Source organism: Dendrobates tinctorius, unplaced genomic scaffold (genome assembly GCF_039654945.1).
Source record: "Dendrobates tinctorius isolate UK_male_01 unplaced genomic scaffold, ASM3965494v1 ptg000008l, whole genome shotgun sequence".
Taxonomy (NCBI): domain Eukaryota; kingdom Metazoa; phylum Chordata; class Amphibia; order Anura; family Dendrobatidae; genus Dendrobates; species Dendrobates tinctorius.
In genome coordinates this window covers 68,444,462-68,457,753 of record NW_027361676.1, presented here as the reverse complement: position 1 = coordinate 68,457,753, position 13,292 = coordinate 68,444,462, and the positions used below count along the sequence as shown (strand labels likewise).

General features: G+C 49.0%; 1 protein-coding gene across 2 annotated transcripts in view; it reads left to right on the top strand.

Moving 5' to 3' along the window:
• The window catches only part of LOC141092168 (cytochrome P450 3A29-like), a 107,833-nt gene that overhangs the window by 77,216 nt on the left and 17,325 nt on the right, over window positions 1-13,292 (top strand). Inside the window, exon 11 of one of the 2 annotated variants that reach the window (XM_073578140.1) lies at window positions 4,787-5,013. The exons of the other annotated variant lie outside the window; for it this stretch is intronic. Within the exon in view, the coding sequence (XP_073434241.1) occupies window positions 4,787-5,013 (227 nt within the window). The remainder of the gene's footprint in view (window positions 1-4,786; window positions 5,014-13,292) is intronic. 2 annotated transcript variants of the gene reach the window in all.

Below are 13,292 nucleotides of genomic sequence, written 5' to 3'. Positions count from 1 at the left end.
GAGGTTTATTGTACTAACAGAAAATGTACAATCTGCATTTAAACAAAATTTGACCAGTGCAAAAGTATGGGCACCCTTATCATTTTCTTGATTTGAACACTCCTAACTACTTTTTATTGACTTCCTGAAGCACAAAATTGGTTTTGTAACCTCATTGAGCTTTGAACTTCATAGCCAGGTGTATCAAATCATGAGAAAAGGTATTTAAGGTGGCCACTTGCAAGTAGTTCTCCTATTTGATTCTCCTATGAAGAGTGGCATCATGGGCTCCTAAAAACAACTCTCAAATGAACTGACAACAAAGATTATTCAACATAGCTTTTCAGGGGAAGGATACAAAAAGTTGTCTCAGAGATTTAACCTGTCAGTTTCCACTGTGAGGAACATAGTAAGGAAATGGAAGAACACAGGTACAGTTCTTGTTAAGTACAGAAGTGGCAGGCCAAGAAAAATATCAGAAAGGCAGAGAAGAATGGTGAGAACAGTCAAGGACAATCCACAGACCACCTCCAAAGACCTGCAGCATCATCTTGCTGCAGATGGTGTCACTGTGCATCGGTCAACAGCGCACTTTGCACAAGGAGAAGCTATATGGGAGAGTGATGCGAAAGAAGCCGTTTCTGCAAACACGCCACAAACAGAGTCGCCTGAGGTATGCAAAAGCACATTTGGACAAGCCAGTTACATTTTGGAAGGTCATGTGGACTGATGAAACAAAGATTGAGTTGTTTGGTCATACAAAAAGGCGTTATGCACGGAGGCTAAAAAACACAGAATTCCAAGAAAAACACTTGCTACCCACAGTAAAATTTGGTGGAGGTTCCATCATGCTTTGGGGCTGTGTGGCCAATGCCGGCACTGGGAATCTTGTTAAAGTTGAGGGTCGCATGGATTTAACTCAGTATCAGCAGATTCTTGACAATAATGTGCAAGAATCAGTGACGAAGTTGAAGTTACGCAGGGGATGGATATTTCAGCAAGACAATGATCCAAAACACCGCTCCAAATCTACTCAGGCATTCATGCAGAGGAACAATTACAATGTTCTGGAATGGCCATCCCAGTGCCCAGACCTGAATATCATTGAACATCTGTGGGATGATTTGAAGCGGGCTGTCCGTGCTCGGCCACCATCAAACTTAACTGAACTGGAATTGTTTTGTAGACAGGAATGGTCACAAATACCTTCATCCAGGATCCAGGAACTCATTAATAGCTACAGGAAGCGACTAGAGGCTGTTATTTTTGCAAAAGGAGGATCTACGAAATATTAATGTCACTTTTATGTTGAGGTGCCCATACTTTTGCACCGGTCAAATTTTGTTTAAATACAGATTGCACATTTTCTGTTAGTACAATAAACCTCACTTGAATCCAGAAATATAACTGAGTCCATCAGTTATAAGATATATGAAGCTGAAATAGCTGTTGCAAAAACCAAAATTGTTATAAAGAAAAAAGGTTAACATTAATAGGGGTGCCCAAACTTTAACATATGACTGTATATGTTATATAGTCACCATGTGACAAGTGGGCCTGTGCACCTTCACATGCCTTGGCTGATTTTTAGTCCCAGTCCGGCCCTGAGCAAAGCCATAACCACATGGGCAACATCTCTAACAATTTCCGGGTATAAAGGAATTGCCTCATGCACAGTCAGTTTTGATGAATGGCTGAATTTTTCTATTTCTTTGAGAGCAAATGAAACATTTTGCTGAAATATGGTCAATCTGCTTGCTATAGGAGACAGAGTGAAATCTTTTTCCTTGTGGCAATGCTTTGCCTGCTCCATGTCATCCAAATACTTGTCAAAGTCAAACTCCTCATCTAATGAGGATGAAGATATGGCTGCAGTAGCACTGTTGGGACCCAAGTCCTCTTGCGCCTGGCAGTCCTCCTGTAGGCCACTCATCCTAACTGCTACCTCAGTCAGAGCTTCTTTTCCTTTAGTAAGCTGTTGATCATCAAGCAGTATACGATGACTTGGGTCCACATAAACAGCTGCCAGAAAATTTTTATTTTCCAATAGCTGTGTCTCTCTCCATTTCATTGAAGCAGAAATGCCATCTGCGATTAAACCTCCTCTTTGGGACAGGCAAAATAGCAAGTTCTTCTACTCCCTTATGAGAATGCCAGGAGTTAAATCCTCAGCTTGTAATTTTTTAGTTGCAGTAAATGGATGATTAAGCAATTCCTTCAATTCAGCCACCTGTGTCCATTGACCTTCATTTAGGGTTACCTGAGGGTTCGCCGTATCTATAAGAAACGGTTTTAGTTCAAGCAATCGCTCAATCATTAAATAACGGCTTCCCCACCAAGTGGCTTAAACGACAATTGCCCCTTTCCCAGCACGTCTCTTCAAGATGGAATCAATTTTAGGGGTTCTGGTGGCAATAACCAATTTCCTCACTTTTCCAATCAGATTTCCAGCATGTCCCTTTGCAGACTATCTCTTATTGCCAGCTGCAGCGAGTGCACAACTTTCTCACTTTCTCCACCTCGGTGCCCAGGAATCGGATCCTGTGCAGGGCAGGCACCCCTCCCCCTCGTCTCTCTGGTGAAGACAGCAGAAGACAGGACAGAGGAGGGAAGATTGCCCCCTGCAGTCTGGAGCCGCTGCAGGACGGGAGCACTGCAGCATACAAGTGAGTTTTGATAGGTGCGTGCCCCTGCTTGTAGGGGGGGGGGCAGCCGCCCCCATGCCCCTTGCTGGCTTCGGCCATGATTCACACACAGCGATTTGTTTTTTGCAGCAAAATGCAGTGACTCTGGGCATCCCAGCAAAGTCAATGGGTTTCAAGATATGACATTCAGACACATTATTTTGTGAGGATCCGTTTTTGGGCTGAATGAGCATGTCAGTTTGTTTGGCGCTTTTCTAATCTGCTTTTGCTATTGAAAACATTATCTATTAGCTCAAAAAGCTTTCAGGTGATGCGTTTTTTTAAAAAGCTGATCTGCTTTTGCACTGAAAAACGTATCCTCAAAAAACGCAGCAAAAACGCTGTGTGTGTGAATGTAGCCTTAGATCAGGAATAGAACAGCCATTTATAGGACATTTCATAACTTTCCCAAATTCCTATGAAAAAATATTCAGCACATTCTGCATTGAACTACTGTACCCAATTTATTATATATTTTAGGAGTCGGAGTCGGTCCATTTCATACCCACTCCGACTCCACCAAAATGAGCACCGACTCCGACTCCACGACTCCGACTCCACAGCCCTTGGTTGAACATACAGCACAAAAAGGGGATCTAGTTGAGGTTTCATTCACATGGTTGTTGTAGGAGAATTCGTCCCAAGGCAGGAATTCGGCCCAATCACTGTGGTGAGCATTGAAAAAATGCCACAGGTAGTTGGTCATTATCTGATTAAACTGCTCTACCTGGCCATTGGACTGTTAATGGTAGGCTGAAGAGAGGTTCAAGGTTCAGTAGTTTGCAGGTAGCCCTCTAGATGCGAGATGTATACTGGACTCCCCTCTATCAGTGACAATATGGAGAGGTAACCCAGGGAGGCGAAAAATAAATTGAACGAATTTCTCAGCATGCACAAAAGCAGATGGGAGACCAGAGATCGGAGTAAAATGGGCCATTTTAGAGATGAAATCCACAACTACCTAGATGGCGGTACTTCCGGACGATACTGGAAGATCAGTGATAAGTCCATTGCAATATACTGCCAAGGGATGGATGGTACAGGCAAGGAAAGTATCTGGCCAGTTGAAGATGTTTCAGAGTCTTACTCTCGGCACAGGAGGGACAAGCCGAGAAGAAATCTACAATATATGGCTGGTATACAGAAGAGCAGGTGCACCACACTGCAGGCTGGAACACAGGTGAGTACGGCAGGTGCAGACTGGTATGGCTGGTTTATATGTGAGCATGGCAGTTGCAGGCTGCTATGGCTGGTATACAGGTGAACATGGCAGGTGTAGGCTGGTACGGCTAGTATGCAGGTGAACATAGGCTGACATAGGCAGGTACTGGAAGGCAAACTTAGAACAGAGGACCTGAGAACTAGCAAGCATGCAACAAGCAAAGTATACACATTGCTCAGGCACCTCTCAACAGATGGAGGTGCCTTAAACAAAAAGTAACTCCCAGCTATTTTCTGCGGACACTATAGGATGGTGTGCACTGTACCTTCAAGAGGGTGGGAGCGCTTGCGCTCTATAAGCAAAGTGTCCTAGGATCTGTGGGCTGAGCGCAGACCCCGGGCAGCAGGAGGAGTAGTGAGACAGGAGCCATAGCGGTAAGTCTGCATCCCTGCCGGGGGGAGAGAGAAAGCATGCAGGGATGCCGGTACTACAGTGACAGAGAAGTCCAGCTCCTGTTTTCAGCAGTAAGGCTGAACATATACAGTACATTAGATAGCTGTTGGACTAAGGAAGCTGGAATATGTAGAATATATCGGAAGAACGGAGTAAGCCCAAGATAGGCTCCTCATTTGATGGTTTATCTCCAAATAATAAAAAAAATGAACTGAGTTGCAACCTGCAATCGGGGAACAATAAGGAAGCCCTATACAAATTTGATATTTAGCCGGTCTCATTGAAATCGGCCAATATGGAATGCTTAGGTAAGATTTGCCATTCATTTTAAGAAATCTCCACATTAGAGCCCTAATGCTGCCATTAACACAGAGCTCTCCAAAAATTATTGCCTATTAACCATGTGAATTTCATTTTAAACAAATTCATAATTATGTCATTTATGGTGAAATTTATAATGGTCTGAGATTACAAAGTAATAAACAAGCAATTAATTAATTGTCTTCAGGCTCCTCCGACATACGAAGCTCTGAAGCAGATGGAGTACCTTGATATGGTGCTTCATGAAACGTTACGACTCAATCCCTTATCTCTGAGACTTGAACGTGTTTGTAAGACCACCACTGAGATCAATGGAGTGACTATCCCAAAGGGTGTTGTGACTGTTATCCCGGTCTTTGTGTTGCACCGTGACCCTGAGTTTTGGCCTGATCCTGAGGAATTCCGACCTGAAAGGTATCATATGTGGGGGCATTTATTGGGAAAACATAATGAGTTTATTATATTGAGAAAATCTCAATCATATCAAGAGTTTGCATTACTTTATTCATTAATAAGTTGTTCTGATAATATATTGTAAAGCTCAACCTTCTCTTGCTCTTGAGAAGGCTTACAATTTTTTTTTATTGAAAATGTAGACATATAGAGTATATGCACCTTTACATATATTTTCACTTTGTATGAAAAAAAAACTTAGAATATTTAAAAAAATATTTTAAAAGTTTGTTTAGTTTCAGTACAAATTTATAGTTGTGTACATGTGTACATGTACACAACTCTAGTGCCACTTATTTTCAAACCAGATCTCACACTTTGCACTGATGAGAGGCAGTACCCTGAAACACAGTAACTGCAAATTGAGATTCTGGTTTTGGCTTTTACCCTAAGTCATGTGACAAGGCTTGATAAAGGGTCGATATTGATTTTTAAGACTGTTAGTTCCAATAAGTGGCACTAGAATTTTAGTCCTTGGTCTCTCTGAAGAGACAATTTACATATTTTCCAGAGGAGCATTGCGGCTTTAAGTCTCCTCATCTCGGCATGCTTAACACGTCACTCTCCGCAAGGTGAAACAATATTTCTTGGATCCCGGTGAGACGCCTCTCACGCAGCCAAACCAGATCTCATACTTTGCACTGACGATTGGCAAAGTTTCCTGAATACCTTGAGTGCTGTCTCTTGGCCTTCCAGCATCGCCACTTCGGTGGCTTAAGCCGGTCGCTGCTTTTAGGAGATAGCCAGGAGGTTTCGGAAAGGAGATCCTTGGAGCTGTGGACATTGGGAGTCCAGTTTCAATTCTCTGGGACCGGTGATAGCTCAGTCAAAAATGGAATCAGGATTGATATCGCTGAAGATAAGAAGTTCCATTTTTTTCTGGGATATTTGGTCAAGATGGTGTTTTATGACATCCTGAAGATTCGGAGGTCTGATATAATATGCCTGCAGGAGTTCAGGAGGGAAGGCAGGTATGTGCTGGTGCTAATTTCTATGGCAGCTTGCCAGAATTTGTTTCCTGCCCTGAAAAATGGAGTTGCAAATCCTCTGCTGGAAGGTCTTACCTTTACTGTGCTGTACTCTAAAGAGGATATCCCACTTGTAGTTTTCATGCACATCCCTTTTGTTTCCCTGGAGGACATTACTTTATTTTTGAGAAGACATTGCATTTGTGGGGAGGAGGACTCCCAGACAGTGAAAGGACAGGTACCCAGGGGACCGCCATCAGGGTTCCTGAGGGAACGATACTGGGAAGACAGTAAAAGGAAAGACTTGACTGAAGTTGTCAGGGAAACAGGGGGCGGGGCAAGCTTAAAAGGAGCAGGGGACGCGCTGAAGTGGCAGTTGACAGAGAGCAGGACAACAGACAGGAAGCCGTGTGAGACAGAGAGGACCGAGGGAGCAGTGTGTTGAGGAGAGACCAACAGGGGCCTGTAAAAGGAAAGCTGCGGACTCACCGACTAGTGACACGTGAGAGACTTGCACCGGCAGCCACTCCCCGCATACGGTCACATACAGCCACTCCCGCTGCTTCCCACCCTGTTGTGACAAGGCGGCTACCTCAGGTGACCGCTGCGACGACAGACCATTCCTTTACAGCGGTCAGGACACTGCCCCCCTGCCTTTTCCCACAGCTGCGACCCTGTCATCACCAGCCCCAGGGGTCGCCACCTCGCTACAGGCGGTAGTAGAGGCCACCGTCCGGTTTGCTAAGGGACCCTGAGCAGAGGTTGGTGAACGGTTATATTTAGAGATGGCATCATTACTGCACCCCCATCAGCACCGTTTCTTCAGGGCCTGTTGCGCCCCTCCGGCATCGCTTCTTCAGGGCCTGTTGCGCCCCACCGACACCGTTTCTTCCAGGCCTGTTGTGCCCCACCGGCATCGTTTCTTCAGGGCCTGTTGCGCCCCACCGGCACCGTTTCTTCAGGGCCTGTTACGCCCCACCGGCACCGTTTCTTCAGGGCCTGTTGCGTCTCACCGGCATTGTTTCTTCAGGGCCCATTGCGTCCCGTCGGCACCGTTTCCTCAGGGCCTGTTGTGCACCACCGGCTTTGTTTCTTCAGGGCCTGTTGCGCCGCACTGGTACAGTTTCTTCAGGTCCCGACGAGCCCAAACCTTCCCGGAAGATCGACGCATCAAGGCAGCCGCATCTGCAATCCCGAGCGACGCATGGAAGGATAAGTGGACTTTAGAAAATAAGTGTTCTAGTTTGGCCATAGTCTGGCCTCCGTCACCCGGACTAGCCGGGTTACTCGCAGTTACACAAAAAGTACTGTTTAGTTCATTGAGTCCCTGCGAGGACAGATTGCTTGTCCCCCATTTTGTCTGTTCAGTATAGTCCTAGTGGCTTCAATTTATAAAAGTTTATTATACAAGTCATACCCAGTCTCGTGTCTCGTCACTGCATCCTGAGAACCTGCTAGAACCCTACACTTGACGTAGTCGGCAGGATGCAGTCTCCGAGCACAGACAGTGGTGCCCCAGATCAGGGTAGAGCTGTAAACTCTACAAATGATGAGGGTCCCCGTACCAGCATATCATTGGGGGCCATGCTGAACAACCTGCCTAGATTTTCCGGCTCCAATACTATGTTACGGAGCTGGACAGAACGGATGCGGAGGCTCTTTCGGATGCACCCAATGACCCCTGATCTGGAGACTGAGGTGGCACTCATGGCACTGGACGGGGAGGCGCAGAGGTCAGTGATGTTGAAACCTCCGGGTCACCGCAACACATTTGAAAAAGTGTTACAGATAGTAGAACAGACCCATGGGGACCCTACTGATGTGGGAGAGTTAAGAACCCGTTTGTTTAGTCGGATGCAAGTAGAGGGGGAGACGATCACAGAGTATATAAATGTCCTCCAAGAATTGTATACGGCTATAGAAAGGGCGGGGTAGGGGCAGGACCTGTTGACATTACCCTACGTGACCTACTGGTGACTGGTTTGCGACATCCATTAGTCAAACAGGCACTGCGGGAACAGATCAGAATGAATCCCCGAATAGATTTTTCAGAGGTGGGAAGTCAGGCACGTGCTAGAGAGCAGGAGCAGGGGATGGCGGTCCCCGTGGGGAAAGTCCGAGGTGTGGAGGCCTCCACGAATGCAGTCAAGGAACCTCAGTGGGTGGAAGAGATGAAGCAAGAGCTGAAAAGTATTAAGGGCAAGTTGGCCGAAGTAAAGAGAAGAACCGAGACCGGGACTGGATGACCTGGCTTTAACCACGGCTTCTGGGGATCACGCTCCCCGCGGGGTGGTCAACCTACACAGGCCCGGAGTTTTGAGTGTGGAGAGCCAGGCCACTTTGCCCGAGAGTGTCCGCGGCGTGGGAGATACCCACCCCGGCCGCCATTAAACTAAAGGGCTCCGGGCTGGGGGGACGCCGCTCGGAGCCGAAAACCACAACTAGGGGTGGTGGAAGTCCCGAAGATTTGGTAGCAAAATGCCTGATGGTTTGGGCAGAAGTGGAGGGCCGGGCTGTCCGGTGCCTGGTGGACACGGGGTCAAAAGTAACCACTATGCCCGCAACGTATTTTCAACAGAACTTCCCGGAAGCAGCAAGGCCTCAGTGGGGGCCCGTGATCAGACTAGTAGCTGCCAACCAACTGCCGGTCCCAGTTGCCAGGGTGGTGTGGGTGCAAGTAACGCTGTGCGGTAAATCCCTTGGTCGCATAGGGGTGGTACTGACTCAAGGAGAAGCTGAAAAGCAACACCCCATCACCCTAGGCATGAATGTTCTACGAGAGTTCGGCAACCTACTGCTCAATGACCCTACACAGAGGATTCTGAAGCAGTGGGGTTCTCGCACAGCCCAGGGACAGGTATTCCAGCAGCTGTTGCGGGGAGCACGGGTACATCAGGACCACCAGGAAGGCGAGACTCTGGGTAAGGTCATCACGCCAGCGACTCCCCTGCTTGTGTTACCTCCTGGACAGACTGTGGTGGCCCTGCCCATTCAAGCCCCGATACCCTTGCAGGGCGTGGAGGTGCAGGTGGAGCCGTGTCACTCAGAGCGCTTATCTCCTGGCATACTGGTGGCCCGTTCCCTGGCTACCGTGCAAAAAGGAGCCGTCCTGGTGCGCTGCGTTAACCTTGAAGACCAGGACACCATTCTGAAAGCACGGACTGTGCTGGCCAAACTAGTAAGGCCTTTAGAAGAAGTGCTGCCAGCTCCTGTGGTTCAATTACGAGTACCCCCCGAGGATCCTTGGGAAGTAACAATACGAACCTTACAGGCCCACGAAGTCTCAGCACAAGAGAAGGGCCGAAATATTTTGGAGCAGATGTGGGCTGAGCTCTCTGGATTAACTGCGGCCCAACTCTCACAGATAAAAACATTGCTGGGACAGTACCATGAAGTATTTGCCAGTCATGAGGACGATTTTGGGTGTACCACCGCCTTCACTCATGAAATCCCCACAGCAGGAGCGGCCCCTATCCGGGAACGATATCGACAGATTCCGCCACAACTCTATCAAGAGGTGAAAACTTTGCTGGCCCAAATGCTGCGAAAAGGGGTGATACGGGAAAGTCAAAGCCCCTGGGCGGCCCCAATCGTGTTGGTCCGGAAGAAAGATGGTACGCTACGATTCTGTGTGGATTATCGTAAACTAAATGCTTGCACTATTAAAGACTCATATCCACTGCCCCGCATAGAAGAATCCCTGTCCGCCTTGGGAAAAGCAACATATTTTTCTACTCTGGACTTGGCCAGTGGGTACTGGCAGGTGCCCATGTCAGAAGAAGATAGAGCCAAGACGGCGTTCATATTGCCCATGGGACTGTTTGAGATCAATCGGATGCCGTTTGGGCTGGCCAACGCCCCCGGGACCTTTCAGCGATTGATGGAGCGGTGTCTGGGAGATCTCAATTTTGAGGCTACGTTGATCTATCTGGACGACATCATCGTCTATGCCGCCACCTTTGAGGACCACCTGAAGCGGTTGGGACAGGTACTCAGCCGGTTGCAAAAGTACGGGTTGAAGGTGAAGCCTCAGAAATGCCACCTATTTCGCTCTCAGATTGAGTATCTGGGTCATGTCGTTTCGGCAGAGGGTGAGGGTTTGAGGCCATCACTGGAGAAGGTTGCTGCTATCCAGGAATGGCCTACCCCTGAGACGGTGAAAGATGTGCGGGCTTTTCTGGGGTTAGCCGGATATTACCGTCGCTTCATAAAAAGAATTTTGCATGTCGAGCTCGAGCCCTGCACGACCTGCTGAAGGGGGCTACCGCTGGGGCCAATGGGCGAAAAATCCAGTGGCAACACCCTCAGGAAGAGGCCTTCCGAGACCTCAAGGCTGCGCTCTCGGATGCCCCAGTGTTGGCTTATGCGGATTTCTCCCAACCATTCATCCTGCACACTGACGGGAGAATTCACGGGCTTGGGGCTGTGTTGTCACAGGTTCAGGATGGCCGGGAGAGAGTGATCGCATATGGAAGTCGCTCACTCCATGACTCCGAGCGTAACCCTGACAATTACAGTTCTTTTAAGCTCGAGCTCCTTGCAGTGGTGTGGGCTATGACGGAGAGATTCGCAGAGTACCTAGCGGGCTCCGAGGTGGTAGTGCGAACTGACAACAAGCCGCTGGCTCATTTGGAAAACACCAAATTGGGGGCTCTGGAACAGCGATGGGTGGCCCGGATGGGGAAGTACAATTATAAGATTATCTACAAAAGAGGGGCCGAGTATGTCCATGCAGACGCCCTCTCCAGGATTCGACATACAACTCCAGGACAGGATCGAGACGAAGAATTAGAAGGAGAGGAAATACCGTTCGCTCTCACTGCTGCCGTGCTCACAACTGACAATAGAAAAAATCTTCCTCTGAGACCCCAAGGGGCATATTAGAACAATCCCGGGATAAGTGGATGCAACAGCAACAAGAAGACGAAGAGGTTGGCCTTCTCAGGACATGTGTCACCGCTGGGCAATTTCCCCCTGACTCTCAACGGCAAAATTTGACTCAAGACCTGTTGCTTATACTGCGACAATGGGAGAAGTTGGTTATCCGAAAGGGATTATTGTATCGTAAAATAACATCACAAACAACCTAAATGACGGTTTGGCAGGTGGTTATGCCAGGAGCCCAACTTCACGTACTGGCTCGGGAGGCTCACGAAAAAGGGGCCCATTTCGGAACAAAAAAAACTTTGCAATGGCTGCAACAGAAAGCTTACCACCCGCGCTTGCCGGCTGTTGTGGACGAAATTTGCCGGACCTGCCGCTTGTGTGAACTAGCCAAACCACCCGCTCAGCGAGCCGCAACACAGACTATTGTGACCTCAGTGCCCCTTGAGCTCCTGACCGTGGATTATCTGACCATTGGGCCCGCATTTCAGGGATACGAACACTGTCTCGTTATGGTAGATCATTTCACCAAGTTCGCTGTGGTCACCCCCACTCGGGATCAGACCACAGAGTCAGCTGCCTCCGCCATTTGTAGAAACTTTATACAAGTATACGGCTGTCCTCAACGAATACATTCTGATCAGGGAGCATGTTTTTTGGGAAAAGTCATGGAAGAGCAACATCACCTCTATGGAATTGACAAATCCCGGACCACACCGTATCTCCCGCAAGGGAATGGGGCTTGTGAACGATTTAATCGGATATTGATTCAGATGTTGCGCACTCTGGAGAGTGACAAGAAAGCCTGTTGGCCCGAATATGTTTCCGAATTAGTTTGGGTCTATAACAATAGGGTACATCGAGTGACTGGCTATACCCCCTATTCCCTGTTGTTTGGGTGAGAAGGTAAAGGAATCACGGAGGTGGAGTTAGACCCCGAAGAGCCTCAGCCCTGGACTGGAGTGTCGTCTTGGGTCCGAAATCATCGCAATCGGCTGCAAACTCTTCACCGAATTGTACACACCAAGCTCTGAGACTGGGAGCACCCAGGGAAGAATGCAACCCCGCCTCCTCACCTCCAAAGCGGGGACCGGGTGCTTGTACTAGATCAATGCCCCCAGAACAAACTGGAGCCACGCTGGGAAGAAAGTCCTTATCGGGTCTTACGCCATATCCATCCGGACGGACCGGTGTATGAAATGCGACCCGAGGAGGATGAAACACTGCCCACTCATGTTGTGCATCGTAATATGTTACGCCCATGTACTTCCTACGACCCGAAGCAACCGGAGCCTATCCCGTCGACATCTGAACCCTCTTCCGTATGTTGGGACCCGGACGACGATGAAGATTGTCTCCCAGAACCCGGAGGCCCTCCACTCAGTAATGAATCATCTGACACAATTAGCCCGCCCGCACCAACCAGCCCACCGATGTCCACCACCCCAGACGACTCTACCCCAGTTGAACTTAGACGCTCCGAGTGGTCAACAGCCGGCAAACCCCCTGAACGATATGAGCAAGATCAATTCATATGGCAGCAAACATTGAAACCTCTACAGACCGATCTCAATAGACTAAGGCCCTCGCCCGAGGACTGGCGAGCTTACAGGGTGGGAGAGTGTGGGGAGGAGGACTCCCAGACAGTGAAAGGACAGGTACCCATGGGACCGCCATCAGGGTTCCTGAGGGAAAAATACTGGGAGGACAGTAAATGGAAAGACTTGACTGAAGTTGTCAGGGAAACAGGGGGCGGGGCAAGCTTAAAAGGAGCAGGGGGTGCGCTGAAGTGGCAGTTGACAGAGAGCAGGACAACAGACAGGAAGCCGTGTGAGACAGAGTGGACCGAGGGAGCAGACGGTGTGTTGTGGAGAGACCGACAGGGGCCTGTAAAAGGAAAGCTGCGGACTCACCGACTAGTGACACGTGAGACTTGCACCGGTGGCCGCTCCCCGCATATGGTCACATACAGCCACTCCCGCTGCTTCCTACCCTGTTGTGACAAGGCGGCTACCTCAGGTGACCGCTGCGATGGAAGACCATTCCTTTACAGCAGTCAGGACACTGCCCCCCTGCCTTCTCCCACAGCTACGGCCCTGTCATCACCGGCCCCAGGGGTCGCCACCTCGCTACAGGCGGTAGTAGAGGCCCCTGTCCAGTTTGCTAAGGGACCCTGAGCAGAGGTTGGTGAACGGTTATATTTAGAGACTGCGTCATTACCGCGCCCCCATCAGCACCATTTTTCAGGGCCTGTTGCGCCACACCGGCATCGCTTCTTCAAGGCCTATTGCGCCCCACCGGCACCGTTTCTTCAGGGCCTGTTACGCCCCATCGACACCGTTTCTTCAGGGCCTGTTGCGCCCCATCGGCACCGTTTCCTCAGGGCCT